This window comes from Cannabis sativa, chromosome 3 (assembly GCF_029168945.1).
Source record: "Cannabis sativa cultivar Pink pepper isolate KNU-18-1 chromosome 3, ASM2916894v1, whole genome shotgun sequence".
NCBI lineage: Eukaryota > Viridiplantae > Streptophyta > Magnoliopsida > Rosales > Cannabaceae > Cannabis > Cannabis sativa.
This window is the reverse complement of record NC_083603.1, coordinates 4,697,164-4,723,885: the sequence shown is the minus strand read 5'-3', so window position 1 is coordinate 4,723,885 and position 26,722 is coordinate 4,697,164. Positions and strand designations below refer to the sequence as shown.

At 27.2% G+C, this 26,722-nt stretch overlaps 1 protein-coding gene across 1 annotated transcript; it reads left to right on the top strand.

Annotated features, from left to right (window-relative positions):
* The first annotated feature begins 3,997 nt into the window (after nt 1-3,997).
* Nucleotides 3,998-6,633, top strand: LOC133035401 (protein neprosin-like). The gene is made up of 7 exons (XM_061111274.1): nt 3,998-4,228; nt 4,340-4,432; nt 4,524-4,706; nt 4,979-5,134; nt 5,317-5,370; nt 5,454-5,591; nt 6,032-6,633. Exons 1-7 carry the CDS (start codon nt 4,070-4,072, stop codon nt 6,398-6,400), a joined length of 1,152 nt encoding a protein of 383 aa, XP_060967257.1. The 5' UTR covers nt 3,998-4,069; the 3' UTR covers nt 6,401-6,633.
* Nucleotides 6,634-26,722: the final 20,089 nt, after the last annotated feature.

The window sequence follows — 26,722 nt, the reverse complement described above, 5'->3', positions numbered from 1 at the left end:
CATTTGAGATTACATTTATATGTAATTTACTTGTTGATGTTATGAACTACTTTGTGGGCCAATAATTTTTTTGATTATTGGATGTTTATGCTTTCAATGATATTTTGTTATATTCTAAAGAATGATTGAATTGAAAGCATGTAGTTCATATCTTGTTGTGATTATTGTCTTTTAAGTTTAATTAATTAATGACAATGATATTTTGTTGGTTTAATTTTTTAACCATGTTTAGTAACACTGACTTATTTATTAAGTAGCGTGTAGTTAATTTCACTTGCTTATTTATTAAGTATTACAGTATCAGTGAAATTGAGGACTGATAAGGATATTATGTTATTTTAAATTGATCACATGTTGAATATAATTTCTTACCACAATACTAGACTTATTGACCATGTCGATTTAATACTTTGGTATTTGTGATTATAATTGTCTTTTGTTGAGTTAAAAATAACATGACTGTCATAGTTCATTATCAAAAGTTAAATTAGACAGGTATATTGAGATGCTATTAGAGAACTATCATTTTTAAAGTGGCCACAAATATTTTTTCTGTTGTTCTATCCATGAATCGTTTTCAAACAAAATTATTTTGATATATAATATATATGTATTAAAGTTAATGTAGCCCAAGTGGGAGAATGTTAGACTTTTTATTTGGGCTTACATTATTGATTTTTTATTAAAACTTGGGTTGATTGGATAGTTCATTGCTCTGTTAGACCATATTATTGGTGATCAATAGTTAATGGGCTTAGTAACTGCGTGTGTAAAGTCTAGGTGAAACAGAAGTGTGAGCTTTTCTAATTGACTGAAGCCTTTGATGAGCAGGCCCAGTTCAACTAAGATTATGTAGCTAAGTCTCTTCCCTAACTCTATAAATAAATATTGTCTCATCACAATTGTATACTTTTGATAATCAGATAAACTAAAACTGCTTATGATTTAGAGACCTATGGAAGAAGACTTAGTTAATAGTCTTGCACTATCAAATTGTGGTAATTGCCATGAATCAATGAGGTACGCAAAATTAATATCTAATTATTATATATATTATAGTGTGTATACAATTTTTATACAATGGTGACTATTTATAGAGTTTTCACTCCTATATGTACATGAATGATCACCATAAAGCCCTTGGATGTTACTTATCATAAAGTGGACGTTTATGGTATTAATTGGGTAATTTAGAGATATTTTGAGTTGTTAGAAAAGATCCAAATATTCAAGAAACGCACACAATGACATGCTGAAAAAAAAACAGTATCTAGTTACTAGTTACCATTTTTTTTTCAACTTTGGTCAATTCTTCGTCAAAGTGTTCAAAACACTTCCACTTGATTTCGAACCATTTATATACTTTATAAGTCAATAAATTAAGTGCTCAATAACTATATTTTCAATAGTTATCATTCATTCATATCCAAATACAATTAGTACTATTTTTCACTAATTTATTAATAGTGATAATATGGAGAAGAGTTACAAAATTTATCATTATCATCTTTCAAGAATTTGCAACTCCTTTTCATGATTTATGCTCAAACTATGCAACTTCCTATTATATGTTACTGTGTGACAACTATTATTTTATCACACTTAATTATTTAATCTAAACATTATAAATTTCCCTACATTTTCAGTTTTGGGCTTCTTATATCACAGCCCAAGAGTCTCATGTAAGCCCAATCCTTACTTTTAGGCCCAGTCAATACATTTCGCGCACATCTAACTAAAAAGTCCATCTCATTATTTAAATGTTCTGCCACTTTAATGTGTGTGTAATGATTTATACCACCCTTTTTCATTCATATCACTTTTCTTTATAGGATTGTGTTTTTTATACTTGAATGATTATAATTACAATTTTCTATCCAAAAAAAGAAATAAAGAATTAAATTATGATTCCAATTTTTAATTATGTTATTGTAATTATAATAGCCATTTCACAAATTTTTAAAATCTTATGGTAATTTATAGTGATGAAATCAGAGCGTATGAAAAAGACATGCACAATTACAATATAGTATTTACACCACATACTAAAATTTTTTATTTTTTAAATTTTTATTGTGGGGCAAAATTTATTTCAAAAATTAGATTTTTTTTTTAAATACTGTGTAAGTTTCAACTGTGTACTGTGTTAAGTTTTTTTACTGTTGTTCTATGATTGTTTTTTAGTTGTTCCACTGTTATTTTAACTTGTTCTATTTTGTATTCCACTGTTATTTTATAAAAATACAGTATTTTTTTTAAAAAAAATTCGTGTCACAGTATTTTTGTAAAAGCTAACTAAAATTTCAATATTTTTATAAATTTTCCTTTATTTAATTACCAAAATTTTATTTTTAGTACCATAAATTATTTAAAATGTACACCTATACATGATCAAAACCCTATTTTCAGTACAATAAATTATTCAAAAACAAAAAAGTACGCACATTAAAATAATAATAATAATAAATTATTTATAACTATCAGGTTAATAAAATCCAGTAATCTGATATATATATATATATATACTAGCAAAAACTACGTGCGAGGCACGTATACTAAATTTTATGGTAGTTTTTTTTTCTATGTTATTTGAAAGTGATACAATTAAAAATTAAAGAAAAAATATTATTAGTTATTAGGTGAGATTATTATTATGTGTACCTAAATATTATAGTTTATAATGTTGTCAATTAAAAGTTTTTTACCGAATGCAATATATTAGTGTTTAAGAAAGATTAATGATTTAAATATGTTCTTAAGTTAATCCCAAAATAAATTAAAAATTGTTGTTCAAATATTTAAAGAAACATTACTTAAATGGGTGTAAGATAAAAAGAAAATTAAAAATCAATCTCTAAATAATTGTTGATAATTGACGATAACATTTGTTTAAAAATTGTAGATAAGAAAACTAATGATAGTCATTTGTGGATTTCAATCTTCATTTGCTTCGATAGAGACAATATTGTAATTTTTGTATGTTGCACTTTTCATTTTAGCCGGTCCGCATATATGTGGATTGTCTATTTTTTTGTTGATACATTGAATATGATAGTGTCAACAAAAATTGAAAACCATGTTTAACAAAAAGTGATAGTATTCTATAACAAAATACTATTAAATTATTTTAAAATACTATATTTTATTAAAATAAAACTCTATACGATTAAAATTTCATATTTATTTTTATTCAAAAAGAAAAAAAATTGATAAGAAAACTCAATCATATTTTTTTTGGATTTAATAGGATTTATTTTATTATATATAAATAAAAAGACACGTGAATTTCTCATAAACTATTTTATTTTTAATAATAAACTATTTTATTTTTAATAATAAACTATTTTATTTTTTAATATAAATAAAAAGTCACCCATGAATTTCTCATAGAACAAGAATTCTGTTATATAGGCACACTTTATATAGAACAGATATATATTTTTTTTTTTTTGAGATGATTATTAAAAACGTATTTATATGCCAATAACTCCCCCATGAATACAAACCATTTTAGTTTCTTTTTACTAGTCACGATTTATGGATTGATTCATAAATAAATAATAAATATTGCTAATTAAAATCAAATATCTTTTTTAATTAATTACAATCAAATCTAAAAATTACCTAATTGATATTTTTGATGTTTATTTTACAATTTAGAATTTGATTGGATTTGAGCTTAAAAAGAAAAAATATATATATGCTTTAATTGGTGTATATTATTATACCATGTTTACAAAATATCAGATTTATTAATTATTTTCCAAATCCAAAAACTTAAAATTAATAAGATAAGAATACATATATTGGAAATCATAGAATTAATATTTGGATAAATTAATAGTAATTAATATTGTTTTCTGATAAGAATTAATCTTAATTTGGTCATATCTTTAAGTATATATATTACACATTTTTCTATTCATCTTCACAACTAATTTCGTATAAGCCTTCAAGGTATCCCTTTCTTCTTCTTCTTCCTTTTTTTTTTTTTTTTTTTAAGTTAATTAATATTTATTTTCAATATTATTTTCTTGATTTTGGATATTATACAGAAACACATTCATCCATGGCTATTAGGGCAATTTTCCTAATTACTATAGTGTGTTATATTTCATACTATTGTAATGCTTTTGGAGACTACACCACAAAACTATCAAGACTAGAAGAGTTGGAAATTGAGAAAGAGCTTAATCTTTTGAATAAACCACCAATAAAGACTATTAAGGTAACATTATATATAATTTTATTTTATATGCTCTTGTATATACATACATATAAAATATTATTGTATGAAAATAACATTTTTGCTTATAATTTGACATGTGTATATATGCAGAGAGAAGATGGAGTTATTTACGATTGTATTGATTTCTTCAAACAACCTGCATTTGATCACCCTTCGTTGAAGAATCATACTTACCATTATAAGGTTATTATAAATTTGTGTGCATATATATATCTTATTATAATTTATATATATATGAAATTAATGCATAAAATTTATATTATTGTTGGTGCAGATTAAACCCTCGTCTCGTCCTAATTTAAGTGAACATAAAGATTCATCTAAAATAAAATTAAAAGGCTTAAATTGTCCAATTGGAACGGTTCCTATTAGGAGAACTACAAAAGAAGATCTTATCAAATCCAAATTATTTACAAAAGTATATGGTTCACTCACTCTTGAAAAACCAGGTCTTCATGTAAGTTTCTTTTATGTATTTTCCTTTATACAAAATTTTATGCTTACTTATCATTTTTTATTTTAATTTTGGTAAGTAATTATCTATGTATTATTAGTAGGGGGAATGTCTCTACTAACATTTTATCCTTGTTATTGAAAGATGTTAGCTAATGAAGATTGCTTTTTCTTTAAAAAAATTGTGTTTTTTATAGGTTTTATATGATAATTTTTGTTTTCTTTTATCATAATACAAATTCAATATTTAAACTAAATAATAATATATTTGTTTAGCATGCTGTGCTTCGAACAATATCTGATCCTAAAAGGAGATATAATGGAGGTGGGGCAGTAATGAGTATTTATAACCCTACTGTGGCTGGCTCACAATATAGCTCATCTCAAATGACTATTAAAAATGGACCTGATTCCATACAAGTTGGATGGACAGTAAGTAACACTTATATATTTTTTTTATTGTTTTGAATAAATTGCAATTTTAATACATGCCACAAATAATATATTTTCTTCTTATATTTTTAAGTACAATATTTGATAAATAGAGTTTGTCTTTTAATACATGCTATATTCTTTTACCTTATTTTTTTTTTCAAAAAATTTTGTTATTTTAGGTTAATCCTACTTTGTACGGGGACAGTAAAACTCATGCGTTCACATTTTTACAAGTAAGTTTTCTTCTTTCCATCCATGTAAAAGTTTTATTTATTTATATATATTTAATGTTACAAATATTTTTTTTTCTTTACAGGCCGGTGGAAATTCTTGTTTTAACACACAATGTCCTGGCTTTGTTATTGTTAGTACTGAGATACCTCTTGACTACACTTTTGACCAAGTTTCTCAACGTGGTGAAACAATATACGATACCCAATTTTTTATTTATCGGGTTAGTAATAATTAGTTTACTATCTAATTTTTACCTACACAAAAATATATTAAACTTTATGCAAGTTTGCCCTAAAAATAAGTGTGCTAGGCTTATCAAATTCAAAAAAGACTCATATTTTATAATTAATTTTTAATGATGCCAATTTATAAAATTATATGTAAAAAAATAATATAATTACTTTGAAAAAAGAAAAAAAGAGTCTTAGAACCATTTTTTTTTTATATGATTGCTTTGACTTTACGGCTCTTATAGTTATTCAAAATGGTTTGGTAGCATTGATTGAAGCTATGTATAGTAAAAATGAATATTTTTCTTCCCATCGGTTGTATTTGATTTATTTTATCTATATTTGTTGTATTGAATTTTTGATTTATTTCATTGTTAGTAGCATTGACAATATATTGTATTGCTTTGTTATGTACATATAATATTTATAGGATCCAACAAATGGAAATTGGTGGCTTGAATATGGAAAAGCAGGTACTCAAATCGGGTTTTGGCCCGGACGCATATTTAGTGCTCTAAATACAGATTTAGCTTCGTACATGGAATGGGGTGGAGAGGCATACAGTCCGCCAGGACAACCTAATCCAGAAATGGGTAATGGGTTCCGTACAACAGGAGATCAAAAAAAAGATTCATTTATTGAACAAATGACAACCGTTGATGAATCTCATAAACAAGTTATTTTTGACAATGCTGAAGTCTTCATTGATGCAAAAAAATTGTACAGTGTTGATGATTGGAAAATAAGAGGTGATCATGGTCATGTTATGTCTTTTGGAGGTCCATTTTTTGATCAATGATCCTATTCAATTTTATTTTTTCTACTCCAAAGTCTAAATTATATTTTGTATTTTGTGTCAACATATCAATAAATAAGTTTGACAGTAATTATTTTAAATAAAAAATAACATTTATTTAAGTTGAGTAATATATATCTCATGTTATTTCAAGTAGGCAAATATTAGATAGAAGAAATTATATGGTATACCCATTTTTTTTTACTTGTTGTAATTTTTACATTTATTTTTATATCTTTTAAGATATACCTACTTTAGATAATGTCCCTATTAGACCTTTTAGATTAATGTAAATTATATGCTAAACTTAAGTAGAGAGTGAGAGTGTATTGGACAATCCACTCAAAAAAGTGTGTATATATTAATAAAATATAATATGAGAGTATTTTTGATTAATATATACAAAAAAAAAATGGTATTTTTCAACTTATCCCCAATATGTAATAGGAATGGGATGGGATGGGATGGGATGGGATCCAAAGAGTAAATAATTATAGGGATAATTAAAGGTATTACTTTTTATAAAAAATATATATATTTTTACATTTAAATAATTTTTTTTTATATATTTTTATGATTTTCTATAGAAAAACATGAAAACTACATAAAAGTAACATGAAAATAATATCAAAACAACAACAAAAGATAATACACAGATAACAAAAAATCAACAACAAATTATACAACATAAAAAAATTGTATTTTCTTTAAATAAAATTAAAAAAAATTGTGAAAATGTTTAATATTCTCTAAAACTGTATTTTTGTAATTATTTTATTATTTTTGTGTATTTGTGAAATAATCCCATAATTATATTAGTATTGAAATAGTTTTTGGGTTGGGCTTAATTATGGACTCAAGCAAAAATATGTTAAACAATAAATAAATAAAAGGGAAACTTACAAAAATACTGTTTTTTTACCAAATGTTTTCAAAAATACTGGGACATGGCAAACTTTACATTTTTACTGTCCAAGCCCATTTTTATTTCTTTTATACTGTCCATGCCCAATATATTTACTTTTATACTGTAAATAGTATCAAAACACAAACGGCACCTCTCCTTCGTGGTTAGAGACGGATAAATCAACACCGGAATCATAAAAACACCAGAAAAAAAAAATTATAAAATCTGGGAAAGAGAAAAAATTACTAAATTAACAATAAATTACTGCTTTGTAGTGTTATTTAACTGTTGTTTTAATATGAAAAAAAGGCCACATAAATGAAATATTGTAAAAAATGACAGGACATGGTATCTATACCAGTTCTCATAAAGAGCAACGGACAATAGGAAAAAGAACATAATTATTTCAAGAGAATGTGACAATCCTATAAAAAAAACATATGAAAACACTACTAAAACAACACAAAAAAAAAATAAATAAATAAAGAACATAAAAAACAAGCATAAAAAAACTCTGGAATGGTAGTATTCCGATCGGGTGTACTTGAATTCCCAATCCTATAAAAAAAACATAAGAAAACACTACTAAAACAAAACTAAAACAACAAAAAAAAAAAAAAAAAATTAAGAACATAAAAAACAAGCATAAAAAACATTAAAACCAAAATAATGAAATGACACAGCTCAACAACCCTTTTCTTAATTATGTCTTCAAACAGATCAGTTGATTGAACAATCTTCACTTGGTAATTACCCTTTCCCTAAGAGTTAACAAAATAAAATCAAAACAACAACAAGACACAGAGTCAAACAAACAGAAAACTATAAAATAGGACTAACAAAAAAAAACATGAAAAAAAATAGGAAATATAATTAGCTTGAAAAAAACCCTAAAACAACACAAGATCAATAAAAAAAAACCTTATCAGATTTGGGAGACTTTGGAACTTTGGCTCAAACTCAAAATAAAAGTCGGAGTTCTCCAACACAGATTGAGGATATTTTTGATTTAGTGTTCTTTGAAGTACCAAAACCTATATTTGCAAAAACAGATCTAGAAAATCAAAATAAAAATAAAATAAAAAAAAAAACCACTCTTTTATTTCCTCCCAAAAGTGTGACTAAAAATTAGAAAAACTAAAAAAAATGAGAAGAAGATGAAGAAGAAGAATTGAACTATTAAAAATAGAGCAGTACAATAATATTTAAAAAAATGTGATAAAAAAATGAAAGAAAACAACAATAAAACAACATCAGAACAATAATAAAACAATAACAAAATAAGTCATAAGAGCCATCAAACGATACAATATCACCACTCACAAAATCAGAGCTAACTATAAACCCAAAAAAAGAAAAAAAAAAACACAATTAGTAATAACAACAAAAACCCATTAAAATTTATGTCGTTCTAGAAAAAATAAATAAAGAAAAAAAGAAATTTTTTTACTTAGAAAATTTGAGTTGTCTGCTGTTCTTCTTCTTCCTCTATATAGTTCTTCTTCAAGATATTCTCACTCTCTTCACCAAGAGAGCCTCCACACTCCTTCATCAACATGTTTCAAGTTCTCTCTCTCTCTCTCTCTCTCTCTCTCTCTCTCTCTCTCTCTCTCTCTCTCTCTCTCTCTCTCTCTCTCTCTCTCTCTCTCTCTCTCTCTCTCTCTCTCTCTCTTAGCACGCCCACAAAACTTTCTCTATATATATCTTGTTTTTCTCTCTTAAAACTCAAGTAAAAAATGAATGAAAGGAGCAAGTTTTGTAAGTTTTTGAAACAATGAAGAATGGAGATGAGTTTTATGTAAAGTCCTTGGTTGATGGACTTTATTTTAGACACCAATCTCAAAAAAAAATTTACAGACACAACTCACAAAAAGAGATAGAAAGAGAGAGAGAGAAACAAAATATATATAAACTTGGGAAAAGGGATCACATGGGTGGGTTGTTCCTAATTTTAAATTTAAGTAAACAATAATTTATCACATCAATCAACTAAATACATGTAATAAGTCACATATATATAAACACATATTACAATTCTTAAGAATGTGATCACTCACGTTAGACTTAAATTATAAATTTAAGTTTAAAAAATAAATAAAAAGTCTGACATGAAAATGACATAAAATCATCAATCAACTTTTGAAAACTTTTTTTTACATATATACACATATATATTATTAAGCTAAATTAAATAGACTTGCTTAAAATTTTATAAAAAATATATATATATACACACAGTAAAATTGTTATAATTGCCGTGTGACAGTAAAAAAGAAATAAAATGAGAAAAATCAGTATAGGGTGTAAATTTTCCTAAATAAAATAATATTAAATATTAAAAGTAAACTATTTGTTGTTTTTGTTAAAACTAGACTAGATAATTAGATATAGTGGTCAAAATGTCAACTAGTTGTTAATTAATCACGTAATTTGCTGTTCTTCATATATTTTTATTTTCTTATTCATCGCAAGATTTTAAGTCTTATTTCATTTATTTTTTATTTGTATTTTATTGTTTTGGACTTTTGCTCCTATATTTAAAGTCCTATTTTTTTTTAATAATGATTAAATTTTATTAAACTAAATCATTTAAAACTAAAGATGCAAAAACAAAAGGTAAGGAGTCCCTACTAAAAATACGGTCAGCCTCAAAAAGAGAAAATCGTGCCAAGTCATATTTTAGTTTGCTATTTATGTAAACTAAATAAAAATGGATAGAGATGATTGTGTAGAAGTATTAAAACGGATGAGAATTCCATTTTCAATTGAGTCCTAGCTTCAAGCAAATAGTTCTCAAATTAAGTGGAACTGCAAACATAATGGTAATGATGAACTTTAATAGTTCTCCTATAAGAGTGTACTGTAATATTATTGGAAAAGAAATAATAGTTTTTTAGTGTTTGTTAAACTTAAATTCTAGTTGTGCTACTTATTGTTGTGTGTAGGGTTGTTTTTTTTTTTTTTTTGCATTTAAATTTTTAATAAAATATTAAATAATTTTTAACATTAAAAATAAAATAATTGATCCAAAATGATCGATCCAATCTGCATTATTACGGATTGGATTGGATTGAATTAGATATAAAATTTAAAATCCACACTTAGTACGAATTAAATATTGTTTGACCAAAAAAATACAGATTAGATCGGATAAACAACCCAATCTTTATCATCTTTATGTTTGTTGATTGTGAAAAGTTTTTATTGATTGATCTTATACATGCATTCATCAATCAAGTAGAATCATGTAGCTGCAGCCAATAGATGGATGCCATGTGGTGCACGTATGGAGAGTTGAAGGGAAGAAGAGGAAGCGGTTGACCAATCAGAATTAGCCAAGTGTCGCATGTGCTGGAGAAGAAACAAGCACCAAGCGGGTGCTGACTCATATGCTGGAACGAATCCGGGTGCGCCATCTGGAGCTGACTAGATGGAAAAGGCCCACGGTCTGGGCTGGAAGAGTAGACATTGGGCTGGGCCTTTGGGCAAATTTTTAGGGGTAAGTTGAAAAATGCCTCTTTTATTCATCAATTAATCACATTTACCTTTAATTTTATATTTATTTGAAACATACCTCTTTTTATATGTATTGTACCCAAAATACCCTTACATAAGAGAATCACATGGAGAGTATCTTGAAGTGACAGGGGCAAAATTGGTACAATATTTAAAAAAAGAGATAAAAATGATAGATTTTAAAAAAGAAGGTAAAAATAAAAGAAGACAATATAAAAAGGGTATAGAGTGTAATTTCCTCAAATTTTTGAGCTCTTTTCTTTGTTTTCCTTCATTTTCTTTTTTTTTTTCTTTTTCAATTTACTACTTTTATTTCTTCCATATCTTTTCTTTGTATTCCACAACAAAATACACTTTAATTCTTACAAAATAACAATAAATTAAATCTAAATAAAATATTTTCAACATAAAAATATATCTCATTAATTCTATAAAATATTAATTTAAACTCAATTTATTTTAAACTTTAAGATAAAAAAATATGCATTTTTCACCTATAATCAATTCTCATTAAAATATATATATATATATATATTTATAGGGCAAGACTATGGTAGGACGTAATAAAAGTTCCCTACCGGTAGGGTACTTTTTTTAACCATTGATTTTAGATCGTGTGGTTATTATAATATAAGGTATATACTCTTATGATAAGACTGCTTGTATACAATTAAAACTTTATGCATTATAATATTATTTAATTATATATTTATTTTAAAAAATAAAATAATATTAATAATTTAAAAAAATTATTAATTTTTAAATTAAATTATTATTATTATTTTAAAAAAATATATATATATTATATAGGTATTTATTTTTAAAAAATAATTTTAGTTACCAACTTTTTTATTATAGTGTTAAAATTTATTTTGTAAAACAGTCAGCAAATTAACTAACACATACTGTTGATAGGGTAGCTCAAGTCTATTATGATCATAGCATTTATGAGTCTAACACTACGACTACTATGTTGGATATCTTATATTCGAAATGCTAAATTTAATGAAATTGCTATTTTTTCTAAAAAAAAAATTTACTCTTAATAATATTTTCATAAAATTAATGTAAAAAACTAAAAGTTCAAAATAACTTTTAAAAATTTATTTTGATGAGCTTTTACATTAGATATATATAGTATATTTTTTTCTTTCCAAATAATACAATTTAATAATGTATTCACTTCACTTTTAAATATAATTTAAACATAAATAAATAAATAATCACTTACACAACTAAATTCAAATAAAATTATAGAATAACTCTTAATATAGTTTTATTAGTTGAAGTTAACTACTTATATAAACACTTTGATGGCAAACCGAAAAATAGTAAATTTTGTTGTAATTAATAGTCTATCTACAAATATTTTAAATTTAGAAATAATCATAGTATTAGGCATATATTTTATATACTATATTAACGTTTTAGGTACAGTACGTAACATTACGGCATTCACATTTATTATTATTATTATTATTTGTGCATCTACTATGCATCCTAAATAATAATGCAGTGATTGTTTTAGCATATAAAAATAAATTTTAGTTCATTTTCTTTTATAATGGTATACATTATAGTTATTTAAGATATTTTGTAAAATATTAAAAATTTAGAATAATTTACAATATAGAAAGCACTGCTCGAATAATTTATTTTACACGCATATACAATAGACTGTTAAAAGCTCTATTTTTTGGCATGTTAAACTTTTCTGAATTTTTCAAAATTTTGCAGGATATCTTAAATAACTACAACGTATATGACCATTAAAAAAATAGATTAAAAAATTCTCTTGAATACTAAAACAAATAGGAAATATATCGGTGTACCAATTTATGGGTGCACTATAAATTTTTTTAATAATATACTAATAAAAAGAATACTTTATTTTTTATTTAAAAAATAATAATAAAGAATATTTTTTAGTGTATTTTTTGGTATTATGGTTAGAACAAAAAGAGAATATAATACTATATTGAGGTTTTTATTTTTTTTTTTATTTTTACACTTTAAAGCAATTTTTTTTGGTATTTTTATTGAAATCTATATAGCAACTCACATAATAATTTAAATCGCAATCAAAATCTACATAGCAACTCACATAAAAATCACTGGAGTAACCACTAAAATAACCCAACCCGTAAATTTTAAAAAATAAAATTAAAAATTGGCATATGGAATAATTCTGCTATTTTAATGTTAGTGTTGGTGCAACACTAAATTTGATATCAAAGTGGAGTTCACCACTTTCTCCACTGTACACCAAAATCCATCACACCACACTCATACATTATATCAAGAATTTCAAATAAAATAAAAGAATTAATCTTATACACCTGCTCTAACTAAATCTATATACATTTCTTTTCCTTTTAATTATAAAAGAATGTACCCTGACACTCATTTAATGTACCCTGAGACCTATCTAACGTACCACAGAATATATTCCGTTAAAGTATATCACGGGACAAAATCATATCCCTACATATATAATAGGTAAATATAAATATTTATTAAAACACATAAGAAAAAAAAAAGTATTAAATTGGATTATTTTTTTAAGATACATTTGATTTGTACCTAATTGGACCTATTGGGCCTCTTTGGGTTGGGGATTAATCTTGAATTTAATTTAGGAAAATTTACATCTAGATACTTTTTATTATAAATAATTACTAATATATGATATATAGTTTAATGTACCCAATTTTTCATATTAAATAACTTAAGTAACCAGTATCTAAAATTTAATTACTATTTTATTTTATTGTACCCATTTATTTATATATGTTGTATTTACTTCCTATTTTATATATTAAATTTATTTTCTTAATTATATTTTTATCTTTAACGTATGTAATAGCATTTAAATTTATATTTTTTTAGGATGCTTAATTGCTTATATTAAGTGGTAGCTAAATATATATATTTTTTTTTTGAATTTATATTTGTAATATTTAGTGGTAGATAAATGTAATTTGTATGTTCTTATTACATAAATTATATACCCATTAGTAACATACTTACAAATATGGCATAAATTAATAATTTAAAGAATAAGTACTACTTTTTGGTATCTAACTAAAATAAAAATAATACCACATTATTTCTATATAAAAATTATATTAATCTGTACTTAATAGTATCTAAATTAAAATAATAATTTATGTAAAAAAATTAAAACAATAATTTCTAATTAGTATCATGCATATAATTTGGTACTAATTGGTATTTAAAAATTTGTCACAAATTATTATTATATATTTAATGGTATCACATATAATTACTGGTATCCAAACATAAAAAAAACCTTCCAATTAGTATCTAAAAATTTGGATTAACTACTAATTCAAAATATATATATATATATAAATATTAACTACTATTTGGTTTCCAAATAAAAATTTTAAAAAATCATAGTTACACTGATTTTGTTGTATTTTTCTAAAAGAATAATGAGATTAGTAGTGCTTCCAAATATATAGAAATAAAGTATCTCAATATTAGAGACTAATTGGTCAAGAAAAGAGACATTGTGATAGAATATTGTAAGACCAAGTTGATATTTTTAGATCCTCTAACCAAAGGATTAAGTGTCATGTTGTTTAATAAACATATTTGTTTATACGAGCATTTTATAATCTTTTGCACATTTGGGTTAGTGGGAGTTTCTTATTCTATCATTTGAGATTACATTTATATGTAATTTACTTGTTGATGTTATGAACTACTTTGTGGGCCAATAATTTTTTTGATTATTGGATATTTATGCTTTCAATGATATTTTATTATATTCTAAAGAATGATTGAATTGAAAGCATGTAGTTCATATCTTGTTGTGATTATTGTCTTTTAAGTTTAATTAATTAATACTCAAATTTCACATAACAAAAAATAAACAAGGTATTAAATAAATATATATATATATTTGGTAAAAGGGAGTTTTCTTTTTTGTAATTTCATAATTAATAAAAGCTATTTTAGTAATTTAGTATAAACCTATAAACATTCTCATTTATTTTTACTATAGTTATAGATATAGTCCCAAACACTAAGCTTATTGTGCATTGTTGTTGTTGTTGTTGGCCATCTCTTGTTCCGAAACCGGATGGACCCTTGCGCTAGCTCTTGGGTTTGAATACCGGGCGTGGCATAGGAAAGTAATTACACCCAAAATGAGTGTAATTACCAGCATTACCACCAACAATACAATAAGCATTGTGTTCAGAGAATACTCTTTTAGAGCATCTTCATGAACAAATGACATATTGTTTGTCAATCCGTTCATTTTTTCTGAAAAGAAACATGAATTTCAAGTCAAAATCTCAGCCACAACTCAAAATATTTCTCAACTTAAAAGCACTTTTAGCAATCATACATAGTTTTTCCTAACAAAATTAGCTTATTTATGATCATCTTCTTACGAAACAAATCAAAATCTCAGACACAACTCAAAAGCTTATTTATGATCATAGTTGCAGATCTAATAAATGATAGTTTCTTCTTGAATGAAGAAAGTTAATGGAGAAAATAAATGGAATGAAGAAAGTAAGAACCTCACCTGAGTCAGTGCACCAGAGAGAGAGAGAGAGAGGTTGTTGGAGCGTTCTTGACTGAGTCTGTGATGAGTAGGATCAAGATCAAGATCAGGCAGGAGGGAAAACTTTAGGTGTTGGAAGTGGAGGCGGTGGTGGTGGAGGAGCTTCAAACCATTTTCCCTTTTCTTTTTCTTCAATGGAAACCAAAATTGACAGTGGAAAAAGAGAGAAAGAAAGATTTAAGTAATGGGAAACTTTGCAGGATTGAAAAGGTGGGCATTAATTGAGTAGTGCTTGATGGGGGTGCCAAAAGTTTTTGTGCATATTGAAAACTATAAATATATATATATAATTAGAGAGAGAGAGAGAGAGAGAGAGAGAGAGAGAGAGAGAGAGAGAATGAAGCAAGAAAAAGAAGAAGAAGCAATGTTGTTGTTGTTGTTGGGTTCTTCTGTGTTGTTTGTTTTAGTTTTAGTTTTTGCCATTTTTGATGAAATGGACTAACAGAGAGTATAGAGATAAACTCTTCTCTTTCTTTCTTTCTGTAAATAGGCGCCAAAATCCCACTTTGACTTTTTATTATTATTATAACATTAATAATAACACTACATATTCCTTCAAAAATAATAAGACTACATATATATATAAATAATTAGGGTCCACATTAATGTACATAATATAAAATAAAAGTTTAATTGCTATACCCCGTTTACTTAACCGGTTTCCAATTTTTAGATTTTTTTTATTAATGAATTGATTTTTTATAAAGATAAAAGGGTGTGTAAAAAGTAATTTTCTTTCATGTGATTACACATTTATACAAGTAAACAAATTTGGCACATTAAACGTCTTATAAAACACAATGATTCATATGAAAAAAAACGCAATTTTTCAGTGTTTATATTTCTGTCTCGTTGAAAAAGACATGTAACTTATTAAATTTATATATAAATGTGTACATATCATATACTATTCTGGTAGATTTCATACATTATGTATATTTTAGTTTTATTCGATGATTGGGTCAACATTCTCATAAATAAATCCAATTTAAAACTAATTCTCAAAAATAAAATAAAACCATACCAACTTCTCTAAATTCACAATCATAACAAGTACCATTAATCACAAAAATACTTCAAATTAATAACAAAAAAATATTCATCTTAAACTAATTTTGAGTAAATATTCATATTTAGATAAAAAAAAATTGATAGAAATGAAAGTATAAAAGAAAAAGTGAGAAGCCCAATTCTAAGCCCATGTGAAAGACCAAAGACACGTGATTGAGAAAGGGAAATTTACATGGGGTAAGTTGAAAAATGCCTCTTTTATTCATCAATTAATCAAATTTACCTCTAATTTTATATTTATTTGAAACATACCTCTTTTTATATGTATTTCTACCTAAAATACCCTTACATAAGAGAATCACATGGAGAGTATCTTAAAGTGACAGGGGCAAAATTGGTACAATGTTTAAAAAAAGAGGTAAAAATGATAGATTTTAAAAAAGAAGGTAAAGATAAAAGAGGACAATATAAAAAGGGTATAGAGTGTAATTTCCCCAATTTTTACATGGTATACTAACTTTTGTCATTTTTTTACAAAAATACTGTCAGGCGGTATTTTTTACTTTTTTACTGTGTTTTTTTTATAAGTTTCATACTGCAGTATACTGTGTTAAGTTTCATTGGTGTTCTACTGGTGTTTTACTAGTTTTCTACTGTTGTTTTGAGTTATACTGCTTTGTGTTTTATAAAAACACAGTATTTTTGAAAAAAATTTCGTGTGACAGTATTTTTGTAAAAGTTAACCAAAATTTCAATATTTTCGTAAGTTTCCTTTGAGAAATACACTAAAATCAAAATTTAATTCTCTCCAAAGTCCAATCAAAGCTAATTATTTTAGACACATTTTCTCTGTAAGATTAATTATTATAACATTAATGTCTTGTTGACAAAGACATTTAACTTAAATTCATATTCACATTTCACACACACATCCTAACTTTTATTTCTACCATTATATTCATTTAATTTGGGTTAACATTTATTTATTACCAAATTAAACATGCTAATATAACTACCTATATTAGCACCTAAATAATTGGGAGTTAAGGCTATGAATTAATTGTCAAGTTATCCATACTACATATAGAAATATTATATAAATGTGTATATATATATATATATATCACAGTTACTATTAATAAAGAGTTGTTATTGATGAAAATAAATTACTCTTGCTAAGCTTCATATACATAAATATATAAATGTAAAATGTAAAGTAGGCATCTTTTTTTCTTTTTCTTAAATACCTAATTTATACAAGAAAAAATTATATCTTTTCTTTAAATTTTATTTTCCCATTCTGATTAATTTTCTGTGAATGAATCGCCCTTTAAAAAAAAAATATCCATTGAAAATTAAATTCATATAATAATTTTTTTTGCTGGAGAAAATTCATATAATAATTAATTGACTGAATGTTTTCCTTATATATATGCATATAAATATACTAATAAGAGGGCATTTTCATACATTTTCAAAATGAAATTAAATGACCATATAATAAATTTTAGAGGTTTTTTTTATTTTTATATTTTAAAATAGTTTTTTTTTTTTTGTGTATTTTTACAAAATTTCACATAAAAATTTATATTGCAACTAATAGAGCAATCTAAATTGCAACAAAAATTCGTATAACAACCCACATAAAAATTACAGGAGAAAACACTTTAGAAATCCAAACCGTAAATTTAAAAAAAAAAAAAGTTATGAAATAATTTATGGAGTAATTTCCCTAAATTTTATTAACAATTAAATTGTCATGTTTTTTTTTTCTTCAATTATGTTTTTAGGTTACTGTGTGTATGTTTACTCATATTTAATGTTTGAAAAAAAAACACATATACTCTATTCTAATTAAATTTAAATATGATTCTATATGAATAAAATAAAATGCTTTTTTTTTTCTTAAATAGTACAACAAAATACTTGTTAATTATGTTACATTTTTTATTACAAATAATAATAATAATAATAATAATTGTGGTTTTATAAATTATACATAGTGTGAATAGAATCAAAAGCAATATAAGTATTTGTAGAACAAGATTCTAAATTGAGGGATGTGATGATTCTGATATCAAATAATAGTATTTTAGGATAATTAACATTTATTATTAATTATTAATGATGGGGTTCTTCATTTTAACTCAAAATTTTAATTTATGTGATATCATTTTTGACAAGGCAGAGAAATCGTTGACAATTTTATTTTTGTTTGGTTTGTCATTTTTGAGCTATTTAGGTATGTAGTTTTATCATTTAATGCTGAGAGATTAGTTTACTTAAGAAATAGGATATTTACAATAATAGAATAGAGTACTCTATACATATACTACTATATTCAATGATACAAATTCAAAAACAGATTTATTATTCTTTCTCTTTGCCTTTGAATAATATCTTTGCAAAAGTTATTATCAAAAAAAGAATGTTCTTGGAAAATTTATTATCATCTAAAATTTAAAAAAAACTTACAAATATGGGAAAAAGTCATGAGGAATGTCATAAAAAACTTTAAATTTGTGTTTCTTTTTATTTATTTTTTCTTTTTTTAAAAAATAAAATACTAAAATAAATAAAAAATAATCTCAACTATAGATATTATTTTTTTACAAAAATTAAACTTGTTTTTTTTTATTTAAACTACTATTTTTTTTCTTTGTTTTTTTGTTAAAAACTAATTATTTCATTACAAACAACAGAAAAAAAAAAAAAAAACCGGTTCATCAACATCATCCTGAAAAAAAAATAAAATATAAAAAATTATAATCTAAAAATAATATAAACTTTAAAAATCAGTTTCATCAACATTGAAAGAAACTAATAATTTCACTAAAAGAATAAAAAAATAGTTTCATTATGTTATTAGAATTTTTTTTTCAAGTTACTTTTTTATTATTTTGTTTCTAAGTTCGAAACTTATACTTATATTTTGTTATTAAATTATTGGTATGCATTATGTGTTGTTTTGATTATATTTGTGATTAATATTTTTTTTTATTTGTGTGTGTGTGTTTTTATTTGATTGTGTGATGAAACTGGTTTCAATTAACTTTATTATTAACATTTGTATTTTGTTATGATTTTTTATAACGTCAAAACTGGTTTCACATGTCGTAACTGGTTTCACAGGTTTTAACTGTTCTGTAATGGGGTTGCTCCATTTTTATGATGTTATTGTATATTTTTTAGTTTGTATAAAACCAGTTTTATTATTGTATGATATTTGAACAACAATTTTTATTTTATTTTAATTAATCAGTTTCTGACACACATATTATTTTATTATTTTCATAACTGGTTTTTTTAATTAACTAGTTTTTACAACTGATTTTTTTTATTGTTGTTCATAATTGAGTTTTATTCAATTTTTTATTAATTTATTTCAAGAAACTGGTTTTTATTTATTTCTTATTTTGGTTGTTTTACTAACTGGTTTCTCACATTCCACTGTTTTTTTTTGTTATTCTTTTATAGTTTTTATTGCATTTTTGTCTCTTTAATTTTCTTTGTTTCTTTTTTTTTTTCTCTTTGATTTTAATTTATGATTCTCTTTGTTATATTTGCTGCATATTGTATGTTTAAATTAACTTTAATTTTTGAGCAAGCAGATAAAAAATTAAATGTCAAAATAAAGAATGAAGTTAGAAGTTTGATTATTAGGTATTGATATAAAATTTATATGTTCGAAACTGGTTTTTAAATTTAGTAGCGTTTGTAAAAGTTTAGTTATTAGGCATTGTGTATTTTTTATTATGTTATTGATGAAACTATTTTTTTTTTTTTTTGCCTCTTTTAATGAAATAATTCGTTTCTTTTAATATTAATGAAACTGGTTTTTAAAGTTAGTATCATTTTTAGATTGTAATCTTTTTCATTATCTTGTTGGTGAAACTATTTTTTTTATTCGTTAAATGAAATTATTAGTTTCTTCAATGTTGATGAAACTAGTTTTTAAAGTTTGGATTCTTTTTAGATTATGATTTTTTATATTGTTTTTTTTTTTAGGATGATGTTAATGAAGCTGGTTTTTTTTTTTCTGCTGTTTTTAATGGAATAATTAGTTTTTAATAAAAAAAAAAAAACAAATAGTAGTTTAAATAAAAAACAAGTTTAATTTTTGTAAAAAAATGAAATATAAAAATATACACTTATTATATATATTAAGAGAAAAAAATTAGTTTAAGAAAAAATATTAAAAAAAAAGAGAGACACAAAGAGAAATTAGAAAAAAAAAAATAGAGAGAGATAAGAGAAAGAAAGAAAAAAAAAGTAACAACTGACTTAAAAATTGAAAAGAAAAAAGAGAGCCAAAATTGACTAAAAATATATACAAAAAAGACCGAAAAAAAAAAAATTTTTGAAGCTTCAATAAGTAAAAAACAGTAAAAAAGAAAAAAAAATTAAGAAAAGTATAAAAGTAAAATGTTCTTGCCAAATTAAAAATGTAATGTTTCAAAAAAAATGTAATATTTGATGTAAATTTTCCAAATAGAAAGAAACCCTTAAATGTAAATGTAAAATAAATTAAAAAAAATAAAACTAATTAAGCTAAAAACAAAAACATAAAATATGGGATTGGATAATAAGTTTATAAAAATATGGCATATCAAATACCATAAAAAATCTTAAATGTGAAAAAATGTCATCGAAAGGTGACAAACCTATAAATGCCATATTTTTTAACTTTGTTATGAAATCCCATATTTGATGTAATTTTGAGAATTTCCCTATTCATTTTCAGTTTTGGGCTTCTTATGTCACAGCCCAAGAGTCTCATGTAAGCCCAATCCTTACTTTTAGGCCCAGTCAATACATTTCGCGCACATCTAACTAAAAAGTCCATCTCATTATTTAAATGTACTGCCACTTTAATGTGTGTGTAATGATTTATACCACCCTTTTTCATTCATATCACTTTTCTTTATAGGATTGTGTTTTCTATACTTGAATGATTATAATTACAATTCTATCCAAAAAAAAAATAAATAAAGAATTAAATTATGATTTCAATTTTTAATTATGTTATTGTAATTATAATAGCCATTTCACAAATTTTTAAAATCTTATGGTAATTTTTTTTTTTTGAGGGAAATCTTATGGTAATTTATAGTGATGAAATCAGAGCGTATGAAAAAGACATGCACAATCACAATATAATATTTACACCACATACTAAAATTTTTAATTCTTTTATTTTTTTACTATGGCGCAAAATTTATTTCAAAAATACTGGATTTTTTTTTTCTAAAATATTGTGTAAATTTCAACTGTGTACTATGTTAAGTTTTTACTGTTGTTCACGATTATTTTTTAATTGTTCCACTGTTATTTTGAGCTGTTCTGTTTTGTGTTCCACTGTTTTTTTTTTTTTTTTGAAAGGTAAAATCAACTTTTATTAACCTTCGAAATCAGTCACCAAGATAGGCAACAACTCAGTTGGAATATCTTCCATACTGAAAATACAATCAGGATAAAATAAAGACGCTTTAGCAAACTCATGAGCGACTCTATTAGCTGACCGCTTAACATAATGAAAATAGACATTATTTAAACTAGCCAACATGGCTTTGCACTCCTGAATCACGCATCCAAGATGAGAAGATAAAATAGTCGAGTTCCGCAAAGCTTGTACGACCACTAAGCAATCTGTCTCAACCCAAACTGAACTGTATGTTTGGTCTTTAATCCAACTTAAAGCTTCCCGAAAGCTCAGTGCTTCAGCAATGGACGGAGCAATATTACCATTATGTAACTTAGTACGGCCTTCGATGAGCAAACCATTGTGGTCACGCACCACCAAAGCACTTCCAAATCGATTCTGTCCTTCAAAAATAGCTGCATCCATTGATCTTGATACTATTAACCTGTGGTTTTAACCAACGCTCCATCCCATCATAGTCCTGAAGATCAGACCATAATGACTCAATTTGAGTTTTTGAGCGTATTTCCATTGATCAAGATAGCTTTTAGCAGAGGCGACTATAGCTGAAAAATTAAACGATTTCCCTTGCCATACAACATCATTTCTCGCTCCCCAAACTGCCCAACAAAGAGCAGCAGCCAGGCCTTGTTTTTCTACTGTCAAATTCGTGAAAACATTCACGCACCAGTCCAGGAAAATACTCCCTGCTGCAGTCACGGTAGTGCCGATGCCTACTCGCTCCCACACCTTTTTAACCACTCTACAAGTTAGTAGAATGTGTGTGATTGTCTCGTCCATCTCCTTACACAAAGGACATCTAGTGTTGACAGGAACATGCTTAGAAGCAAGCTGAGAGAGGGTTGGAAGACAATTAGAACTGGCTCTCCACATCAGGTTCTTGATCTTTGGTGGCAGCTTCAATGACCATAACGTCTTCCAAAACTCAGAGGCAGTTATCTCATTACCAAGTTCTTTCAGTTTTTGTTGTAAAGTGTAAGCACTTCTGACCGAATACATGCCATTGGACTCATTAGACCAGCAAAGAACATCCGAAACCTGGTTTGTGCTTGAGGAAATTTGCTTTATCAATCTCTGATCACGCTCCTCAAACAAATCTTTTAGGATATCATCATCCCAGGTGGACATGTCAATGGACATTAAATTGCACACTTTAGCATGTTGAAGGGCTGGATGAGAAGAAATCACTAGTGGTTGCTGATGATTAGGCAGCCATGGTTCATTCAACACATTAATAGAAGAACCATTCTCAACACTCCAACGAACTCCCGCACGAACAAGAGATTGAGCTTCCCAAACGCTTCGCCACACAAAACTTGGATTGTTGCCTATAGGAGCCGAGAGGTATGTTCCATTAGGAAAGTATCTAGCCTTAAAAATACGAGAAACCAGGGACTCAGTTCTTGTTAGGAAGCGCCAACCTTGTTTTCCCAAGAGTACCAAATTAAAATCATGGAGGTTTCGAAAACCAAGGCCCCTATTGTTTTTGCTATTACACATACGATCCCATGACATCCAAGGTATACCTTTGTTTTCCTTCGACGAAATCTTCCACCAAAATCTCGCCATGGTACTTTCAATATCTTTGCTAATCTCCAAAGGAAGCAAAAACACATTCATAGCATAGCTAGGGAGAGCTTGTGCTACCGATTTAATTAACACCTCTTTACTAGCACGAGAAAGAACTTTTGAATCCCAACCTTGAAGCTTTTTCCTAACTCTATCCTTCAAGAAACCCAACACAGCCGACTTTTTCCTTCCCATAGTACTTGGGAGGCCCAGGTACATACTCCTTTCATTTGCTTGTGGCATTTGTAGCAAAGAGTTAATATCCTCCCTCACATGATTCACAGTATTAGTACTATAAAAATTGATGATTTCCCCAAGTTAACTTTCTGTCCTGAAGCACATTCAAATTGATGAAGAAGTTCTCGAATCCGATTGGCTTCTTGTAGAGTGGCTTTACAATACAAATAATTGTCGTCAGCGAATAGCATATGAGACACTTTCGGTGCACCATTCGCCACTTTACACCCGTGAATGAGGCCCATATCCTCATATCTTTTAATCAAAGTTGATAAACCTTCTGCACACAGAATAAAAATATAAGGTGACAAAGGATCACCTTGACGGATACCTCGTGATGGAGTAATCGGCCCCATAGTTCTCCCACCACGAATCACACTGTATCTTGCCGAACTAACACACTTCATCACCAAAGAAATCCAAGTATCCGAGAAACCAATCTTTCTAAGCACCGAATCCAAAAAGCTCCACTCAATGCGGTCATAGGCTTTGCTAAGATCCAGTTTTAAAGCCATATATCCATCCTTGCCCTTTCTTTTCCTCTTCAAGTAATGAAGCACTTCAAATGAAACCAGAATATTGTCAGTAATAAGTCTCCCTGGAATAAAAGCGCTTTGAGATTCCGATACAATATGATCCATATAAGGCTTCATCCTATTAGCCATTACTTTAGTAATGATCTTATACAGAACATTACATAAAGCAATAGGTCTTAAATCAACCATACTTTCAGGAAGCTTCTTTTTCGGAATCAACACAACATTAGCATCTCCACAAGCAGAATCAAACTCCCCTGTAGTGAAAAACTTCTGAACCACATCGACAATATCAAGCTGAATAATATCCCAACACTTCTGATAGAAAGCAGGTGTCATACTGTCTGGGCCAGGACTCTTATCCGGGTGCATACTGAATATAGCTTTCCTTACTTCCTCGGCAACAATTGGTTGATGAAGCTCTTCATTAATTTGAGTGGTAACCTTCCTTTGAATACACTGAATCACCATGTCACTACCCAAATTTGAAGCACTGAACAAAGAAGAGAAATAATCCACAACTACATCCGCAAGGCCATTTTCCCAATCCTTCCAATTACCACTAGAATCTTTGAGTTTTGAAATTTGGTTGAAACTCCTCCGATTACTAGCAGCTCTATGGAAATATTTAGTGTTCTGATCACCTTCCTTCAACCAAAATTGCTTAGCCCTCTGCTTCCAAAAAGCTTCCTTTTGATCCAGCACCAAAAAAAGCTCCTTCTTCTTCTCACTATACCGCTGGACAGAGAGAGCATCTCTCTTCAATTTTTTCAACTCATTACAGCAATTGTTAATTCGGAGCTTAAAATTTCCAGTCACATTCTTTCCCCATGTGGACAACTTATCAGCACAAAGAGAGATTTTTTCTGCCACAGTTACATGACTAGTAACATTCCAACAATCCTTCACAATCTCCAAACACATTGGTTCTTTTAACCATGCATTTTTGAACCTGAAACGCCAATTTGGGATGAAGACATCCGGAGCCACGAACTCTAGGAAGATTGGCGAGTGGTCTGAAGGAGAAAATTCAAGGTTTAATAACCGAGCTTGTGTAAAAACTTGAAGCCAAGAAGATGAAACAAGGGCACGGTCCAATCTGACTTCTATCCAAGGGGAAGTTCCCCTCCCTTTTTCCCAAGTATAAGGATATCCAATCAATTCCATGTCAAATAAATCACATTCCAGTATAGCTTGTTCAAACCCAGAAATTAGCCAATTCGGATAAGGTTGTCCTCCACGCTTGTCACTTTGGCTAAGGACGTTGTTTAAATCCCCAACTACACACCACGGGTCTCTCGAGTTATTCACCAGGGACCTAAGAAGGTTCCAAGTATCCATCCTTTGTTGCCTTTGAGGTTCACCATAAACTCCTGTAAGTCTCCACTTTGGGCTGCCATCAACTTCTACCATAAAATCAATATGGTTTTGAGAAAAACCAATTATTTTACCATCTTTTTCATTTTTCCAAAATAAAGCAAGACCACCACTCCTACCTTGGGCCTCAACTGTAAACACCCCTTCAAAGCCCGATCCCCGGCCCACAAAATCAACTCTAGCTTTATTACTTTTTGTTTCACACAGAAAAACAAAATTGGGTTGCTTTTGAGTAACAATCTCTTTAAGGAATTGAAAAGCCCGTTGGTTCCCAAGCCCACGACAATTCCAGCTTAACACATTCATAATTCTTGGCGGGCCTGTGACACAGAACCCGCCCCAACTAAGTTTTGTGTCCTTACTGAATTAGCAATAATTTCACCAGTACCCCCATTCGGCCCATTTGATTTGGATTCAGCAACTTTTTTCCTTTTTGATTCAAGGACCAGTAAATCACCATCAATATCATCATTTATGTCCTCCCTCATGTTATTATCTTTTATACCATATTCACTTGGAAATCCCAAAGAATTAACCAGGGAGTTATTAGCATTGATGCCCAAGTCAACTCCTCTAATTCCTCCATCCAATCCCCCTGATCGAGGAGCAGATTGATACATCCCTTGATTGTCGCCACCATTAGAACTCTCAGGCACCGTTTCTCTTACAGTCGAACTGCCTCCTAATCCGTCACCGGAGCTATCCCCTCGCACCATTAAACCTTGCCGAAGCCATTTGGTACCAATCGTATGTTGTCTCCTTCTTGGCATAGCTTTTAATTTCAGGTTATATGGTTTCTTTATCAGATGAAGTGGGGTATCGAATAACTTAGAACAAAACTTTTCTGAATGTCCAAGGATTCCACAGATAAAACAAAATGTTGGGAGATCCTCATACTTAAAATTGGCATAACATATCTCACCTCCTTTCTTTTCTAATTTCATTCTTCTTTTTAAAGGTAAATCAATACGAACAGAAACATGTACCCTAAGGTAGTCACGCCATATTCCCATGAAGTTATTCTTATCCGCTTCCACGAAAGTGCCAATGTAGTTTCCGACATCCTTGACCACTTTTGCCGACATAAAACCAGTTGATAAACCATGAAGCTGAATCCAGAAGTCCA